This window comes from Coturnix japonica, chromosome 15 (assembly GCF_054131305.1).
Source record: "Coturnix japonica strain WE chromosome 15, WE-NBRP24, whole genome shotgun sequence".
Lineage (NCBI taxonomy): Eukaryota > Metazoa > Chordata > Aves > Galliformes > Phasianidae > Coturnix > Coturnix japonica.
In genome coordinates this window covers 12,995,208-13,013,724 of record NC_140677.1, presented here as the reverse complement: position 1 = coordinate 13,013,724, position 18,517 = coordinate 12,995,208, and the positions used below count along the sequence as shown (strand labels likewise).

The 18,517-nt window shown below is 42.8% G+C and overlaps 1 protein-coding gene across 31 annotated transcripts in view; it reads right to left on the bottom strand.

Annotated features, from left to right (window-relative positions):
• WNK2 (WNK lysine deficient protein kinase 2) overlaps window positions 1–18,517 on the bottom strand; it is a 96,251-nt gene that overhangs the window by 56,558 nt on the left and 21,176 nt on the right. For all 31 annotated transcript variants that reach the window (XR_014934655.1, XM_015874762.3, XM_015874763.3 and 28 more), the window contains exons 3-5: window positions 7,138–7,310; window positions 5,939–6,159; window positions 1,811–1,968 (exon numbers count right to left, since the gene is read on the bottom strand). Coding sequence is in view for 30 of the 31 variants with exons in the window: in XM_015874762.3 (XP_015730248.2) it covers window positions 1,811–1,968; window positions 5,939–6,159; window positions 7,138–7,310 (552 nt within the window). In the remaining variant the exon portion in view is untranslated. The remainder of the gene's footprint in view (window positions 1–1,810; window positions 1,969–5,938; window positions 6,160–7,137; window positions 7,311–18,517) is intronic.

Below are 18,517 nucleotides of genomic sequence, written 5' to 3'. Positions count from 1 at the left end.
ACTGACACACCAGAAGGCTGTGCAGCAAAACCCTGACAGGCTGAGAGCTGGGCAGAAGATACTTGTGAGGTTCAACAACGGCAAATGCAGAGTCCTGCACCCAGGGAGGAACAACCATGTGCATTAGTACAGGTTAGGGGCTGACCTACTGGGCAAGAGTTCCACAGAGAAGTACCGAAGGGCCCCAGTAGATGATAGGTTGACCATGAGCAAGCAATGTGCTCTTGTATCCAAGAAGGCCAATGGTATCCTGGGGTGCATTAATAAGACTGTGGCCAGCAGGTCAAAGAAGGTGATCCTCCCCTTTACTCTGCCCTGGTGAGGCCCCATCTGGAGTACTGGATCCAGTTCTGCGCTGCTCAGTTCAAGAAAGACAGGGAACTGCTGAGAGAGTCCAGCGGAGGGCATCTCCCATATGAGGAAGGGCTGATCTGGAGCTGTTAGATCTGGAGAAGAGAGACTGAGAGTATCTACAAGACAGGAGGCAAGTGCACCAGACCAGGCTCACTTTGGTGGTGCCCAGCAACAGGACAAGGAACAATGGGCACAAACTGGAACACAGGAAGTCCTGTCTGAATGTGAGGAAAAACTTCATTTCTTTGAGGGTAATGGAGGACCGTGCTTCTGGAGGCTGAGATGAATCACTCAATCCATTTACCATACATTAAGTCTAACCACTCTTTCTACCTTATAGGTGAAAGATATTAAGACAACCTTATCTGTAGCTATTTTTGCAAATTGCAGCGTAGCCTCCATCAGAGAACTATGTTCACATCCTGAGTGTGCAGTTTGCATCTTTTGGTGATGCGGACACACAAGGGCCAAGGGACACAGCTCATCATGTTCTTCTGTAGTAACCAGATGGAAAGAAGTACCTGGAAAAACCTTTGACAAACCAGCCTGTTAAGCATAACCTATGGGGCAGAAACTCCCATATTCTTGCTTTTACTTATCCAAGCAGAGCAGAAGATAACCACTGCTGCCAAGGCATTTGGCAAGTCCTGTTTCTCTGCAGTCAGTGATTCCTTCACTGATTTGCAAGCTGACAGCATCATCTAAACTCAGATTTTTCAGGCATTCACATTGCAGCTCATGCAGACAAATATATTTATCACGTGGGGGTGAGGGTGCTGGGGAGGATACTTTTTTTTTTTTTAGGATATAAATCATTTTAGATTGGCTTCTTCTATGGCCTGATTTCACCTGAGAATGCAGCAAACCATTTGCATGGTTCCAGTCTGGGAATTAACAGAGCTTGCAGAACTGATAAGCTCAGACATAAATCTCCTCTGTCTCATTCCAAAACTAAACAGTGCAATATTTTTTCCCCCTTTATATTTTCAGGTAATTTGTTACACATACAAGCTGCAAAAATCTGTGCTGGAAATCTGAATGAAACATCCTACACCACATAAACAGTCTCCTATCTAAAAGTTGGAGGGAAGGGGAGGGTTGGCTTTGTGGGAAACTTGATCAATTCTGACAATCCCTCTTTAGGACACAAGACAACAGCAGAGATTCTTCCCTGCTTAATATCCCCAAGTCTCATGTACCTTTGGCTGAGACAAAATGGGCAAAGATTACTGAAAATACCATATATACAACTGCAAGCATAATCCAACCACAGAACTGTAAGCTTTCTGAAGAAGCCTGCAGCAGTTTCTGCAACCCAGAACCAAGACGCATCCATTTCTACAACACACCACACACATAAGACAGTAATGACATCTCATTGAACTACATCTTTAAACCTTCTGATCAGCAAAATCCCAAATTACAGACGTCACTAAAATGAAGGAAGTTTACTCACACAGGTTACTTTCCGGTAAATTTGAGCAGCATTCTGGCATTCTGAGTAAGGGTATTCTGAGGTAGCCATTTCCAACATGCACATTCCAAACGCATAGACGTCAACGGATTCGTCGTAGTGTTCCTCATACATTTCTGGGGCCATAAATTCTGGTGTACCTACACAAAAAAGGTGGTAAATTATTCAGAAAGTCTGAAAAGCTCCCATCACAATCTTGTTCTGCCTACAGAAATGTGCCCATTACAACTGTCTATGGGGGCATGCAAGATTATTTCAAAACAGGGAAGTAACTAGAATAAGCTCAAGCATCCTCCAGGGAAGAAACCTTAAGTCAATGCACGCACAGAGCTCACTGATAGTATGTATACACAGAGGGGGAAAACGTGCTGAAGTTTCAAAAGAGAATACCAGAATGAGATACGGCATGGTGCCTGAATACACTGAAAGATACAAAATGGTTTCCTTCTCTGGATGAAGAGAGGGACACGTATAGAGGTCTGCAGTGCTGAAAAGGACAAAAGAAATGAGAAGCTTCGGACTTGTTTTTGTCAATGCAAATTTGCATTTCTTCCTCCAGGGAGATGCACAGCAACCACCGAGCAGACGAGGCAGCACTTTGAAAGCAAGTGGTATCACAAATTCATCTAGGAAGTTGTGCACAAAGCATTAAACATGATTCTGCCGCAGGTTCAGTAGTACAGATCAGTGAGACTACTTGCAGAATAAGGTCTTACTCCAAAGGGATTAGGGTGTCAGGAGACCTATAAGACTGGATAAATCAAAGGAAACACTGTACTTACTGCTTCTTAATGGGAAGTTGCAGCATTATGACAAATACAATGCCTGCAAAAGTTCTCTGATACAGAAAAAAGTGAATGAATACAAAACGTGTCATCAACAACCTCAGAGTAACTCCTACGCTTCACACAGACTCAAGGGCGGCTCAGCCTTTGTCAAAAAAATCTCTGCACCAAAAAGGTGTGGTCTTGCAGAGCAAAATTAACACTTAGGTAATTTATTCCAGGGACTTTATCTCCTAAAGTAGTGCGTGCTTGGGAGACAAGAGTGATTTTTGTTTTCACATATAGAAAAGATGAAGGAAGGAGATTAACACAGTTGTTTTCTTCAGGAGAAGGTTGTTCCCGCCAATGAGCAGCAGGCTGCCAAAAGGAAGGTGAGCAATCCCAGACCCAAACCTGGCCTTCAGCACAGCAGGATCTGCCTCAGCACCCACATCCCCTCCCCCAGAGCCCTCTGCCAGCTGACATGCACTAGCAGCTCTGCTTTTTGGCAAGGACATCTCTACCATCGGCACAGCTGCAGTTAAACAACAGACATCAGGAAAAACAGTTCTCAGATTTATATATAATAGGTGACCTGATTTAAGGGTTTTTTTGTTTGTTTGTTTTTTGTTTTGTTTTTTTCTAATGGTAGCATAAACTATGTCTCTCAAAATCAGGGTTTGTCTCTGAAACCACTTTTGCACGCATCACAAAGTAGACTTGGTTTAACTCACTAGACAAGCCTCTGTTCTGGCATTGCTGTAACGTTCACAGAACTCTAGATCGCTCTCTCCCTTCGCTGATGCTCCTTCCACCTTAAGGACATTCCTTCCTTCAGCCTTCATAAATCAGCTGGATCCCTGTGAGAGCTCAGCAGCCATGCTCTGAGTTCAGCTCTGACCCCAGGCCTTTTCTTCCAGCTGTCACAAAGGCTGTGGCTGCTGCTCCGAAATGGTTAACAGCTGTCAGAGCCTTTCCCAGAGATGCTACATTGTTTGAGAATGAACAAGACTCAGGCACAGAAGTGAATCTCATGAATTATGGAGCATTTGAAGTTCCTTGCACAACTGAAAACCTGATAGCAAGTCGTCTAAGAAGCAAATGATATTCTTGACACCATTCCAAATCACCATGAAAATGACATTTTCCACCCGACTCTTAGGGGTGGGAAGGAATACATACAAGTACTGCTAACAAAGCAGACCACCGAAATGTGAAGCTGCTCAGCAGCTACTCAGCTGCTCTCTGCAGCTCAGGCTTGGCCCTGGCTGGACTCCCTGAAGAGACACGCCGCAAGGTCAGGCAAGCATCAGCAGTGGCACAAATGCAGCAAGGGAAAACCTGGACCTCAGCCACACTGACTTCATCATTAAAAATAATGTAGAATTGCAGCTACTAATATCCATTTAGAGCTACTCCATCTAGGAAGGTGAGGTGAGCAGTGAGGACAGCAGGGCGCACGCAGCTCTGGGACATGCAGTTGGAGTAGGAGGCCAGACCTGGGGGCTGACACCTATTGGGCTCCCTCCCCATCCTGCCTTCTCTTTATCAGCTTTCCCATTTCCCTGCCTGCACTCCCAACCCTCAGCATCCCACTCCAGGGCGGGGGGGGGGGGGGGGGAAATTACATCTTTTTACTATCCTGCTGTAAAGGTGGGAGCAGGCCCAGCATCATCAGTGTTTGCAATCCCCTTAATTCTTTCCTTGGAGCAGCTCAACTCATGAAAAAGATGAATTTGGTTATTTTGCCAAGAAGAATACATAACATGCAGCTTGCCAGCAGGCTGCAGCCCTCTCCATCACTGAATTTGTTTGACACAGCTACGGTCTGACAGTGCTGTTATAGGAACTCATTCTGCTAAAATTAATATTGATATTTCTGATATTATTCCCAGCCCATGAGCAACTGTTACACTGCAAAATAAACTATGGGAAGAAATACTGCCCCTCAAAACAAACAGAATTACTCACGCTATTACAAAGTAAAAGCCAGAGAAAATTAACAGATACAAACTAGCATGTTTTCACTGAAATCAGCAGCATTAAGCAGTCCCACAGCAGCCAAGCCTACATCCACAACATCAGTCTCACTGCGACAATATTGGGTTCTCAAAGTATAAAGGCTGAAACTTGTACAGAAGTAGTAATAGATACAATCCCTAAATGTACGAGATGCTGTAATTACTTTGGCAACCACCGCTTTAAAGATAACATGCCATTTTCTTTATAGTTAGGAAATAGTGGCTGTCACCAGCAGTTTGCTAGTTCTAGTCATCTCAAATCTTATTTTCATTTACATAAGGGACCAAAATATGACTACAGGCAGAGTAACTTCCCTCACTTTCAACATCCTTCCTCAAGGATTTATAACTTTCTAGAACCATCACCTACAGACCAGAACAAGACCAATCTGCTGAGAAAGATTAAGGTAAAAAACCAAAACAGAACGTTTGAGAACTCAAGGAAAGGATATCCCCCATTTGTGTTTTTCACACAGAAGGCATTAAAATTTCACTTCTGCAAAGGAATGACATCCTTTGACACACATTCAGAACACATCCTCCCAGTTCAAGCAAAATCAAGCTCTAATACACGCTTACGTGGTACCCACACGAATCAGCTATTGTGCACCCTAGAGGGAATTTATTTCAATTTTGTAGCTACTGATTTTTAATAAACTGCAGCTGTTTCAGTAGAATTCTGCCAGGATCACGTTGAAGCATAGACAAGCTCTGCAGAAGCAACTTATTTTGCTGATGCCCAATGAGTAGGGATAAGCTGTTCCAGCCAGGGCAGCTCTTCTGTGACCTCCCTGCAAAGACAAGAAGCTGGGTTCTGCAGGTCACTGCTCAGAGGACAGGCTGCCTCTCCCTTCAGCTGAAGCAACTTGGCATATCACTACCCACTGGAAGCAGAAGATTTCCCAGCACCACCTTGCTGGTTAGACAGCAAGGCAGCATGTGGCTTCCCTCCCCCATCCCTTCTCTTTTCCTTCCCAAACAGGCATTGAGCCTGCTCTCAGGGGGAAGGGATGCACAAGCTGTTGGGAACTGTTGCTGCTTCTCTTGGAAGAGAACGGAGAAAGATTTGTGGATGCAAAGTAATATTTCAATCAAAAATTTACCACTGTAAAGGAAAGAGAAGGCCAAGATAACATGTCCTTGATAGGACCTACAGACTGATATTTTTATAATGGTATAAAGGGAAGGGTCACAATACCACTTCAATCTCTACCATCAGCCCACATGCAAAAAGCAAAACACTACTGTGAAGTGTGAAGGGCAGACAAATTAAAAAGACAACCATCACACCAACAGAAGGAAGCCAAAGAGAACAGACTGATTACCTATTACACTTTTGGCAAACGAAGCTCTCTTGAGGGTTGCCAGACCTAAGTCTCCTATTTTCACAGATCCAGTTGGTCCAGTAATAAAAATATTGTCACATTTTAAGTCTCTGTGAATTATTGGTGGAGTTCTTGTGTGCAAGAAAAGAAGACCCTTCAGGATTTGCCGGCACCAACTACGCAGGACTTTTGGTTTCATCACTTTAAATCTCTTCAGATACCTAAAGAACAAACAGGCAGAAAAGCTGGTTAGAAAGAAAGCTAAGTGTTATTAAAGATTCTTGGGGCTTTAGCAGCTGAAATTCATTTTAGATAAAAGCCCCTTATTATATATCATAATAGCAGCTCAAAAATATCACCAATTTAGAAGAGATCTTTTTTAAAGGAGGAATTAGAGCATTCATTTCGAAGGAGGAAGATAATAAGCATTTTTGGTGAAAATACAACCAAATATTTGCAAGTCTAATAGCAAAGCAATTCACTCCATGCAGAGAACTGATTTAGAGTGTGTGCTTTATATATCCAGAACAGAATAATACTGAAAATTAATTTTAGCCACAAGACTTTGACCTCTGTATCATGCACCTGCATTTTTTACTATTTGTCTAGAACACTGAGGAGGGGGAAGGTGCATTTTGGGAACAGATAAAACCTGCCAATGCATTAGCAGAGCAGCACACTGGATATACGCAGTGATGAGCATTGCTCCCATTGGGGCTGAAAATCTGCTCCAGAATTCATGCCAACTGCTTTATATCAACCTTAACAAGATTGTCAGTAGCAAAGCTATTAATATTGTTTAGTAGATAACCTAGAGCATCTCTGGCTTCAAAAGCAGATTCTACCATTTGAGTGCAATTCTGTCTTTGATAACAAAACACACAAATACAAGAGCAGAAGCAACCACAGAAACACACATGCTGACAAATGGAAACGTCACAGGCACACAATGAAACCAGCCACAGAACTGCTTCCAGTTACATAAGTGAAGCAGAAGATCGGGGAAGGGGAGACTGAGGCCGAAATTCTTCCTGTCAAGTCAATGCAGTCTAAGCACAGGGACAAATGACAGACACCAGAGAACAGCTCCATTTTTATCCTTTATCTCGAGGTGCCTTTATTTCAGAATGCAAAAGTAGGATTTTTCTAAAAATTTCCATAGCTATTCTTAGGCTGCTCACCAGGAGCACAGTACTTACGTCTTCAGTGTTCCAGAGGTCATCAATTCAGTAACCAGCACGATGCACCTTTTTCCTTTCACGCAGGATTCCCAGAAGTCATAAAACCTTACAATGTTTGGGTGCTGTAGACCTTTCAACATCTCTGCTTCCTCTTTAAATCGCTGTCTCTCTACTTTTGTTAATTTTCTGTCCTATAATCCAAAATAAAACACTTTAATAAGGGATGGACAGAAAACAAAGCCACCACGCTGTTACAACAGTCAGAATTCTTGTTTTATGCTTGTATCAAGAACACTTACAAAATCTTTTACGTAACAGATGAGCAGTGTGTATGAACCAGGGCACTCGCCTTAAACCCAGTGTCAAGAAGACAAAGACTTGCCTCAGTACAAAGAGATGTCTGTGCTAAGCTACATGACAGCATTAATATTTCAGGCAACATAAACATACCAATGTCCTGATGTATCAACACACGGCTATTTACTTCATGTTTTTGTGAGGATCGTTGTCTGAGAGATTAATAAACATAGAGTTGCACTCCCAGGTGTGCAACATTGTCAGTAGCAAAGTTACTGCCTGCTTTCACAGCCCCGAATACTGAGCCCAGTAAATGGCTGCACCTGTGAACACATGGCAAGAGCTTCCAGGTGAGGTCCCCTGAGTAACCCCACTGCCTGCACAGCTCCTTCTGTTTCTCCAGGGATGAATTAAGACAATACCACCACAAAACAACAACAATAGGAAAATAATGGTGGTTTTTTTTTGTTATCTTTGCTTGCAGCCCTGCTTAATTTCACTAACAAAAACTGACTCAAAAACTCTCCTTCATGGTTTTATTTGGGTTGCACATTGGCTGCATGGCTACACTTATAATTTTAGCTCAGAACATGAGCAATTCCATGTTCTACTACATTTTTTTTTCCTCTGAAGAAATCTGGGGGCATTTACTCCAAGCCATAAAGCACAAGTTTAAGCAGCACTGCAGCCCACAAAAAGCTGCCTTCCTTCAAGAGTTCCTGGTGCCAGAAACGGCCATATGCAACTCAGAGACATCAACCAAGTCCCACCCCCCCAAGTCACTGCCTTGTTTCTCAGCCCATTCTGCAGGCTCAGCACGGGATGAGATGTCCCAGGTGACACTGCCTGGCCAGCAGAAACCTTCCTGCTCTAATTAGCATCACCCAACCTGACAGCAGGAACCCTACTCCTCACCCGGCCCCTGCAGAGGCGTTTCACCGAGGGCCATGCAGCCGCTTGGCTCACATCCTGCAGACAGCAGAATGGGCTGGGAGCACTGCAGTCCACTGCCCTAGAAATGAAGCGTTTTAGTTCTCTAAAAGGCACAATTGTGTAACTGTTCTTACTTACAGGAATGCAGGCTCAAAAAAATCACTGAAATTAATTAGTTCATATAGTAACCTCGGACATTCTCTTTTTCCCAGTTAACCAGGGATGTTTGCAGCAGCGCACACTTAGCAAATTAAATTGGCAGCCCACTTGTTTGTAACTGAGATCCAGAGCAGCAAGGTCACTGCCATTTTTGATGCAACCTGCCTTCATCTGTGATTGCAAAGAGCTCAGTTCAGCCATGAGAATTCACAGGGCTGCAAACAAGCCAGCTTTACACTGAGATCTCACGCAGGAAAGCAATGGTAGCAATGATGATGTTTTAGCTGGGCTTAGAAGACAGAAGGCTGCTCCTCCACTGGTACAGAGCAGTATTGCCCTTAGAGAACCCAAGGACCTGGCCCCATCACCAGGGCAGAGGGAAGCACCCGACCGAGCGGCTCTTGGCACACTGCTGCTCCTGCTGCATTGGGCTTGCTGCATTCTCTGTAAGTATTAAAAAATAATAACAAAAAGGTTGTCTAATGAGCCAGCACAAGAGAGCCTGAGAATTGCTTTCGAATCCATCACTCCTTCCCCTACTGCTGAGTTTCCTCTTAATTTAAGCCCTGTAGAATAAATCAGACACCGCTGTTAGGGAGGAAAAGGAATGAGTCCTTGTGTGAGACAGGAAGAGCTCAGCCAGGGCCAGCAGGGAAAGGGAAAGAAGGCAACACAGATCTAGCAAGTTTTGAAAAGCCTCCTAATTAAAAAGAAGTGATACTGAAACCCTCAACTCTCGTTTCCAGATTTCTAAGCACTGGGAGAAATTTTCCACTGCTACTTTATGAGCAACACTTAAAATACCATTCAGGCTTTACAGACCCTCATATTCTATATATGCTACACATTAGGAGCATTTGGCCTGACAACAGAATACAAAGTACTTAAACAGCAAGCTGAGCAACAAAGTGATTTTGGAAGACATATTTTCTATGTAGCTACAGTTAATATTTGTTATATTTCCCCAGTCAGAAACCAGCTGAGCTCATGCTCCTCAAGAGGCAGCATGGGCCCATTTCTGACACAGAGGAGGACAGGACAAGGCTGTGGGCACAGAAGCTGCACGGGCAAGAGGGTGTCCCCAGCACAGAGGTGCTGTAAGGGCACAAACCAAGCTCTGCAAATTCCGTGAGGCTGAGCCTGACATGAGCTGTTTGCCAAAACATCATAAGCTGTTCCTGAAAGGGCTTAGCAGTTCAACAGCTCGCTACTCTGGAGCAGCAAAACCTGAGGGACTCGCTCAGCATTTAGCCCAAACCCAAAAGCCTTCACAGGAGTCACTGACCCTTATTCCCTAACAAACAGCCCCCAAAAAGTGCAAAGATTTTGTGCTGGACAAAAGTATGCAAGTCAGAAACAACTTTAGGACAAGCAGTTTTAAGATGGCAACAGGATTTTCTGGAAAGGCCATGCCAAAGATAGCAAACCCACAGAGCTGAATGTAAGGCACTACCGTGCATAATCCAAATTAAAACGAAATCTACAAAAACTTGGGGGAGTGAAGAGAGTTTCCAGATTCACCCACTGAGTCACCAACTGTCACGCTGCTTGCACGGAGAAGGTCTGCAACCCCACGCAGCCAAACAGGCGGCTCTCGGGGATGCCGCTGTAACACAGCGCACCTCCACTCAACAAGCTCTGCTTGGAGCTGCCCTGCAAACTCGTGGTCGGTCTGCTGCACCACACTGAGGGCACTGCTTCTATTCTGAGCTTCCTCAAGACACGAGACTTGAACAGAAAATGGGAAGATGTTTTCGGTGTGATCTGAGAGATATCAGCCGGCAGATACCCGCACGCTTCATCTCCTTTTAAGGTACCCCAGCTGCTCGGCTCCTTCACCCTCATGGGGACACAGCCTTGGCTCAGGATGCTGCATTGTACTCCCATTTAAAATAACCAAAGGTTTCTAAATCTACTACATAGCACCAAGGTTTCTAAAATAAACTTCAACCTTCAAAAGTGATCACACTGAGCTGGTTTGGCCCTTCCAGACTAACTGCCTTCAAACAGAATCAGGCACAATGCAAGCCAGCTGCTCAGTCTGTAGTACCCCTAAGAAGGAATCTGTGAATTTAACTTGTTCTTCCATCTTAATAAACTGTGAGGGACATCCAGCTTAAAAGGATTCAGCAAAGATTTGTCTACTGCAGGAACAGACCAGATAAAAGCAGGTTTCCCACAGAGATGTATCAATTTTGTACATACACGCACAATGCGAACTCATACATTCAGCCTGTTATTTTACTGCAGCGACATAATCAGAAGCAGACCTAGCAGCATGGAAAGCGCTAAGCTACAAGAAGAAATTCACTCTTTTAAGCAGACAGAGGATTGCACCCACAGGATGGTTGGAAAACTCAATGTCAAGAGCAGCACTGTCAATCCACAGTCAGCTGCCCTAGCCAGTGTTCAGAACTTCCCATTTTGTTATTAGATCTACTTAGAGCTCCTGCAATTACCTGTTTACTGTGTGCTCCTGCAGGAACATGGCACAGCAGTGTGCACAACCAGTGCAGGCAGGCTCAGTATCAGCAGGTGCACAGGCACTGCATCAGCAGGTGCACAGGCACAGCCCAGTCACACGTGCAGCCAGGCTGTTTATGCCTCCATAATTTAACCTTTCACATAAATAAACAGGCATTAATTGGCTTAGAGCTACACAACATATCCCTCGATATGAGAGGCAGCCTGTAACAGACAGATAGCAAATGCTAAAAGGAGGCTATAAATTGCAAGCCACCTTTTCTACGTTAACTTCCTTAGCATTCAAATTCTTCCTTGCGTAAATCAGATCATAGCTACATGGGCAGCCTTAAGCATCAAAACACTGAAAGCTATTCCCTTCTTTTAGGGGAATAACTCCCAATTAGTACCACATATCATTGTTCTTGGTAAATTACATATCAGTTCACAGAGACTCGAGGAACGTAGTGTTCGTAGCAGGATGATGCATTTAATTGAATTTCCTATTTGTAACATGTATTTCTACTAACCAACCACCACCCAACCACGCGTGCTCTCTGCTTCCCCCTGTTCCTTCCAGGCAGAGCTACCAAAGCCTTCTCTTTGTTAATATAAAATCTATCCCTTCATTAATTTCCTTGGTGAAGTACACTAGCAAAGACTGGCATTAGTACATAAATGTGTTAATAAAATCAAAGAGAAGGCTATGAATTACGTTTCTGGAATGACACCCAAATTAACAGCAGGAACATGTTCTGTTAGTCATCCCCAAGCATAATTTCCTCCCGGCTGTAACATATGGGCTCTGACTAACTCTTTGAAAGTTACACAAGCAGGAGGCCAGCTTTCACCTGAGCTTTTAGAAGATTCCTAAGAAAGATTAAGAAGTCAAGTTTCTTGCCTCCTACTTGAGAGATGCTAATGGATTTGGGAATGAACTACATATCAACCAGTAAGGAAACTATATGAAATGGAAGAAAAAATAAGACTATACTAAGTTTTAATTTGACACAGTAATGCCTAACAACGTTTAGAATTACGGAGCTGTACTTACTGCTATTTGGTTTTGCCTAACAAGACCAAGCCCACTGGTTAGAACAGCCTGGTGAGGACAGAGGTGAGCCAGGAGCACCAGGCCAGAAGATAAGGGCAGGGCTCACCTCCAGCACACACACCACTATATCAGCTATGCTCCTGTTTAGAGCTGTTTCCATCTTTTATCCAGGCTAGCAATGAAGAAAAGGAAACTGAAGAGGCACTTAAATTGTGGGAACAGAGATCAGATAGAGACAGCTAAATCAGCAGAACGAACATCTGCTTCATACCGGTCGATTTTTATATTTGTGTGCCAGATCTGTACATTTGCTCATGCTCTCTAAACAGAGATCACCTTGAAATATCAATCAGCTGCAGGATTCATTGACAGCTCTCTCCCACACAGCTATTAACTGCTTTATTGCATACTTATGAGCAATAGTGAAGTTCTGGTCTGCCCTGTGAGTGTGAGACCAGACACCAGGTGCGACACTGCTTGCTTTGCTCCTGCTGTGAACTTGGGACATGTCAGCTGGTACCTGCCCATCACATTCCTTAAGTTCTGCACCAGCAATACTGTATTTTTCTGAGAAATTATCATGGTTTTGGAAAAGTTCTCAAAGGAACTAGCAAAATAAAAAGATCTACGAGTAGTAGAGTTTACACCTGTGCAAAGGAGATGATGTGGGGTATGTACAGTGTTACAAAGGGTCACCAGACTTGGATGGTCAAGAGCATTTTCCAACAGCTAAGCCTCATTTTTTATTTATTTATTAAGTTATTCACTATTAAGAACACTATATTTAATAATCTTTAAGAAATACAGGTAGAAACATGTCATTCTTATCGGCTACTGCGCAAGATACACTGTACTATAAAAATCTGATCTCTTCCACCCTTTGCAGGTTCTCCTATAAGAAACAACTTCAACAGGAAGAAATCTGGTTTACTTTTAATTCTGTAGTTCAGAAGACTTTAAAAATTCAAAGGCCTTTGGAAATAATGTTAAACACATTCGAGAAGGAAACTAACAGCAATTCTGTACTTAAAATGAAAACTTCACTCCTGCAGTACAATCACTTCTCACTTTTAAGATTAGTCTCATCCACTATCAGAAGAATCTAGGATTTCTCCCAAAGACAACTGGGAGCACAAGCAGGCTTAGACATGCAGCACTTTGGACTGTGAAGAGCTTGAGGTGTTACCAAAGTAGCTGATCTCCTGTACCAGGTTTATGCCCTCCATATTATTATGCCTAAGCTATCAATTTTTAATAGCACTCGGGACCTTTCATTCCCACTCCCCATACACCCAGTTTTAAACATGTGTCACTTCGAGCAGTTCTGAAGCAGAAAATCCCCTTTCTGCAAACGGACAACAGATGCCATTAGACAACTTGCGAATCAGGAAAGATTTTTACAGCTTCGTTGCACATCAGCTTTCAGCCAACATTTTTCTTCACCAAGTCACCCTCTGTGAAATTACAGCCTGCTATTTGTTAGCTGTATTAGCGAAGCACTGGGAGGTCTCCCAGTGGTAGCTCATTCTCCAAATGCATTAAAAGCAATCCTTACCCAAAAGGATGCTCACAATTCAGTGAGCAGGACCTACAGGAAAGGCTGCAAGAAATGAAATTCATTTTCTTTAGTTGTTGCTAGAAAGCTGCAGAAAATTAGGAGCAGAAAACAAAGCATTGCAGCTAAATCTGACACTGCAAAAAAGCTGAGCTTTCCTTCCTGCTGGATGCAAGTACAGTTTGCCCCCTTTTGAACTGCTTAAGGGACATGTCCTGTGGCAGAGTGAGAATGAAACTCACCTCTTCTGCTGAACTCAGAAGTTAAAAAACTTGTCCTGCAAGGTGCAGCAGGAAGATGAATCAACATCTCAAAGCAAAGCTGCATTCAGGGGTCATGAAAATACATAAGAAACCAAACACCTTGGGCAGAGACTGTTTTAGAGATCAAAACCTCCAAGCCCAACTATGGTATGATAACCTACAGTTTAAGAAGAGAAAAAAGAAATCACATTGCAAGCAATTGAACTAATTGCAAGCAGCACTTTGTTAACTCTCTTAATTACCAGTACTTCACAGGTTCCACATAAGCTCATAAATCTACATGAAATACCAGAAACAGTTCAGGCATGCCTGAAAAAATGACTTTTTCAAATGAAACTGAAATAAGTGTGTGCAGGGGGAAACAAACCTGACAACCAACAGATAAATCCTGCAACACGAGATCACCAAAATACAACCTCTGCTCATCACTGAACACTGAAATAAAATGCAACAAACAGAGAGAAAAAAAGAACACAGAGACCATTTCAGACCTGTCATGAGATTGGATATTTTGTTGTTATCTGGAGTTCACTTCTGAACTAGCATTCATTAAAGTTTATGCAACAGTTCATGCTGCTCTTTAAAAAATCTTTTGCTTCACTTACTTCACGTCATCCATAAACACAGTATTTGGACATGCAAAATGCCTAATGCTATCAGACAGCATCTCCAAGAGATGAAGCCAAACTCCCACATGCCTGTGGTCCCATTCCTACGTCTCTCACCCATAGTGGGCTGAGCACAGCAAAATCATCCCCACTTCTGCTTTCATTTCCAAAAGTTTTTAAAAAGTACGAGCTGCAGGTTGGAATAGCAGAAAGACTGTGTAAATAGCTGTAAGTGCAATGGCTGATGGCTGGGTGCTTATAATAGCTGTGGTCACCAAGTATTCTGTCAGCACTGGGCTCTGCCACACAAAGGCAGATAGTGATGGCTGCAGCCATCACCTGGAGGGGGATATTTCTGTGGGAATCTTTCCTGGGCTGGGTTGCCACAGCATGAATGGAAAACAATGTTTAAGTGCAGCTGCTGCCCCCAAACCATCTTCAGGTGTCTGAAAAGGAGCAGCAGAGAGATGCCACTGCCTGCAAAGGGCTGCCATCACCTCAGCGTAGTGAGAGGGGAGAGAAGCCAGGTTGCCCACAACAGATAAACATTCATCCATGCTTTTTCTTCAAGTTTCTCTCCTTACTTCAAGGCATGAACATGAAGCCCCCTCCAGTTTCTCCCCTCCATGCACAACAATCTGCTTTCCATAGGGCCTGCTGGGAGAGGTGCTTCCTCACTAATTACTTACAATCCCAACAAAAGGACGATACTCACAGCCACTGACATTCAGAAAGAACAAACTGTTTCTTCTGCCCAAATGCAGCAACTTAGCACAGATCTCCTTTTATCAAGTGCCTGGTTCTACAAGGAAATCTGCTATGCACAGAGATGTTCTCATGGGTTCACAGCTTCACTAAGAACTCACGTCTAATCAGAAATGCATTGAGAAGAAATGCATTTAACCTATGAGGATGGAGTATTGTTAAGTGGGAACATGAGTTTTCTACCTACAAACTTAAGTCTTTAAACTGTGCTCTATTCACAAGGCACAGGTTTAGGCAGTCTCATCAACCTTAGAAGACACACACCATTATCATTAATGCGCTGTTTAGAAACACCTTGGGAAAAACATTTTAAATGCTAAGGAGAGCTGCCACATTCCTAACACCACTTGACAACCTGTTAGAAAACACTCAAAGTCAAATGCCACGCTCCTGGCTAGGATATATTAGTTAACCAAAGTCTGCCACAATGGTTAAGAACTAAGCTGAGAGCACCACATTCATAACCAAATATAGTTTTATCTTTTTTACAGACCTTTCTGCAAATCATGACATTCGATAGCCTTGCCCAAAAGAATAATATTAGCCTGTCAACTAAAACTTACTAATAGCTAAAAATTCAACTTCACATCCGTTCAACAGCAAAGCATGAAAGAGTCATGTCAACATAGCTTTATGAGAAACAGGTCCTGGCTACTTTCCAATGAGATTATATGATTGGGTTGATAAAGATAATAGCATTGACATAATAAACTCAGATGTCTTCAACGCATTTGGTTCACATTAAGTTAAAAAAAAATGCTAAAAACATCTATTTACATAAGTTATAAAAAATTTTTATTCAAAATATAAATTTTACATATAAAAATTGCATCTCCTTGATGACATTCAGGAGGTTCTGCAGGGCCTAGGTCTCTAATGAAGTGATTCGTATTTTTATAATAAACCGAGGAAAAAGCACACTTACTAATATGTTTTACACCTTAAAAATAGTAAGAATGCTGAAGCATAAAGATGAGAGGTCACAAAGAGACTCAGGTAATTACATAAGCTGGGCACAAGCACTGCCAACGCGCCACCAATCATGGGTTGTGTAACTTGGGCTGCAGAGGCAGCCACAAGCAGGATAGCCAGCTTGGCACGGCTGGAACAAAGACACAGCAGCACCACTATCCAGCATAGCCTCCGGGCAACAGGAACCACAGGCTCAAGTGGGAGCATGAAGCAGGAAGGGTCATTGCATTTTCCTGTTGTGAAGAGCATCTCCATTGCAAAGCATGCTCTTCAATACGTACCTTAATGTGGGTCTGGATAACATGAGCCATGAGCATCACTACAGAACTGGGCTACACTGGCCCTGACTCCAAGGAGCTCAATCTGCTCAATGTGTCAGAGAGAGAAAGGAACTATCTGATGACAATCTGTAAACAAAACAAGGTTCGGTGTGGGAAAACTCTTTTATCAAATGTAGGGTTATTCTGCAAGCTGAGATTGCCATCAGCAAAAAAGCATGCTTTCTCTTTCCTTAAACCACACTGAACCACAGTGAGGTGGCCAGCAGCATCCATTACTGTTGCCCGTACCTCAGGGCTGGGTGTTTTCCTAAGCAACATGCTTCACACTTCACTCAGCAGGCCTGGCCTTGAATCAGAGATTAATCTGATCTACAACACGTACGAACCAAGGTCCACAGGAGATCCAATGAGATGATCACAGTGCTACTTTCTGACTTGAAACCTCTGCAACCACACAACAATCAGTTACTCTTGGCCAAAGTCCTGGAATACTAATTTGAATGCTGGTTATCAAACACGATCAGGAGCACTCAAACCCTGGCTAGACAAGACACATGAAAACATGAAGTCAGCAGCACCAAGTCTGAACAAATTTGAGCTGTGCTAAGTGATAGGAGCTCTTGCAGCTAAAGCAAAAGAACATAAAAACAAAGGAAAAATAAAACAATTATTCATCTCTATCATGTACTGGCACACTCACAATCAGTGGGCATATATTGAAATATTTGTATCTCCTTTCAATACTTTAACTAACTCCTTACCCCAAGACAGCAGCACTACCTGCCTTAGATTAACCTGTATCAAAGACATCAGAAAGCTATCAGAAAACTCCTTTTAGTTCGGCCAGTGCTTTACTTCAAGTGCACTAACAAGGCACTACAGACCAGCCACAGAGAATGAATCCAATGAAGTAATTCCTCTCCACTATTCATTAAAGCAAATAAAAAGATGAAAACCTCTTGGAATGAAACAACCAAAGAAAGTTTCAATGTTAAATGCCTGCAAAATTTAGGATTGAAGGACCATGTGGATCAATGCCCATTAAACAAAACAGATGTGTATTCAACAGATGAATAATATTAATGTTAAACCCTTTCACTAAGGTGTTATAAAGACTGTTTTTCCCCCACACGTAGACCTCTCTAATCAACACATTAAAAATGTTATTTTATTTATTTCTTCATTAAAAATGAAGAACGGCAAAAAAGTTCACTAGAAGTTAATATAAACTACTCAGAAACAACGTTAAGTGTTCACACAGTTGAAAAATGCAATATAAATACTCTTGAAACTTTCCAAAATTCAAGTATTTCACCTCTCCTTGGAGATTTTCCTATTAATAAGACAAATCAATATGCCCTTTTAAGACTGAAAGTGCTGGTCTCTCTGAAGTCCCTATGGCTTGCACAGCATGAAAGCTTCTTCCTAGTATGAAACAACAGCTTAATTACTAGTGACGAAGGACCAGCAATTCAAGTAAGACTCATTTTAATCACTAGTAGTAATGGACATTCACTGTAAAGAAAGCAAATCCTGTAATTCTGTTTCTGACAGTCACCAGCATAAGAGACAGGTGAGTACACAAAGTATCACTGGTCAACAAGTTATTGTTCAGTCGTGGGGAAAACGGTACTCACACAGAATGAGATGAAAGCACAGATGTCCACAGAGTAGACAGATAAAGAACGAAGAGAAGAATGCAGTGTTTAACCATGTCATACCAGCAACTGCCCAGGGACAAAGTGTCACAAGATATGGCCTTGCAGGAAGATGTTCAAGGCTTACTGAAACTAAAAGCAAACCAAACACCCTCAAATTATTCTATTTACCTTTGTTTTCTGTTTCAGTCAGATCAATGTTCCTATACAGCACTGCCTGCCTACCAGGCATCCAGCACCAGCTTTCCCCAGTGCTCACCATGCAACATTGCACCGCAGGGCTCCATGCTCTGAGAACAGCTTGCAAGCAGTTTGGGATGCAGCCACAGGGGGCTTGGCCCAAGAATAGGGAATTATCACCAACAATCCTTTCTAAAGAGTTTTCTTAGG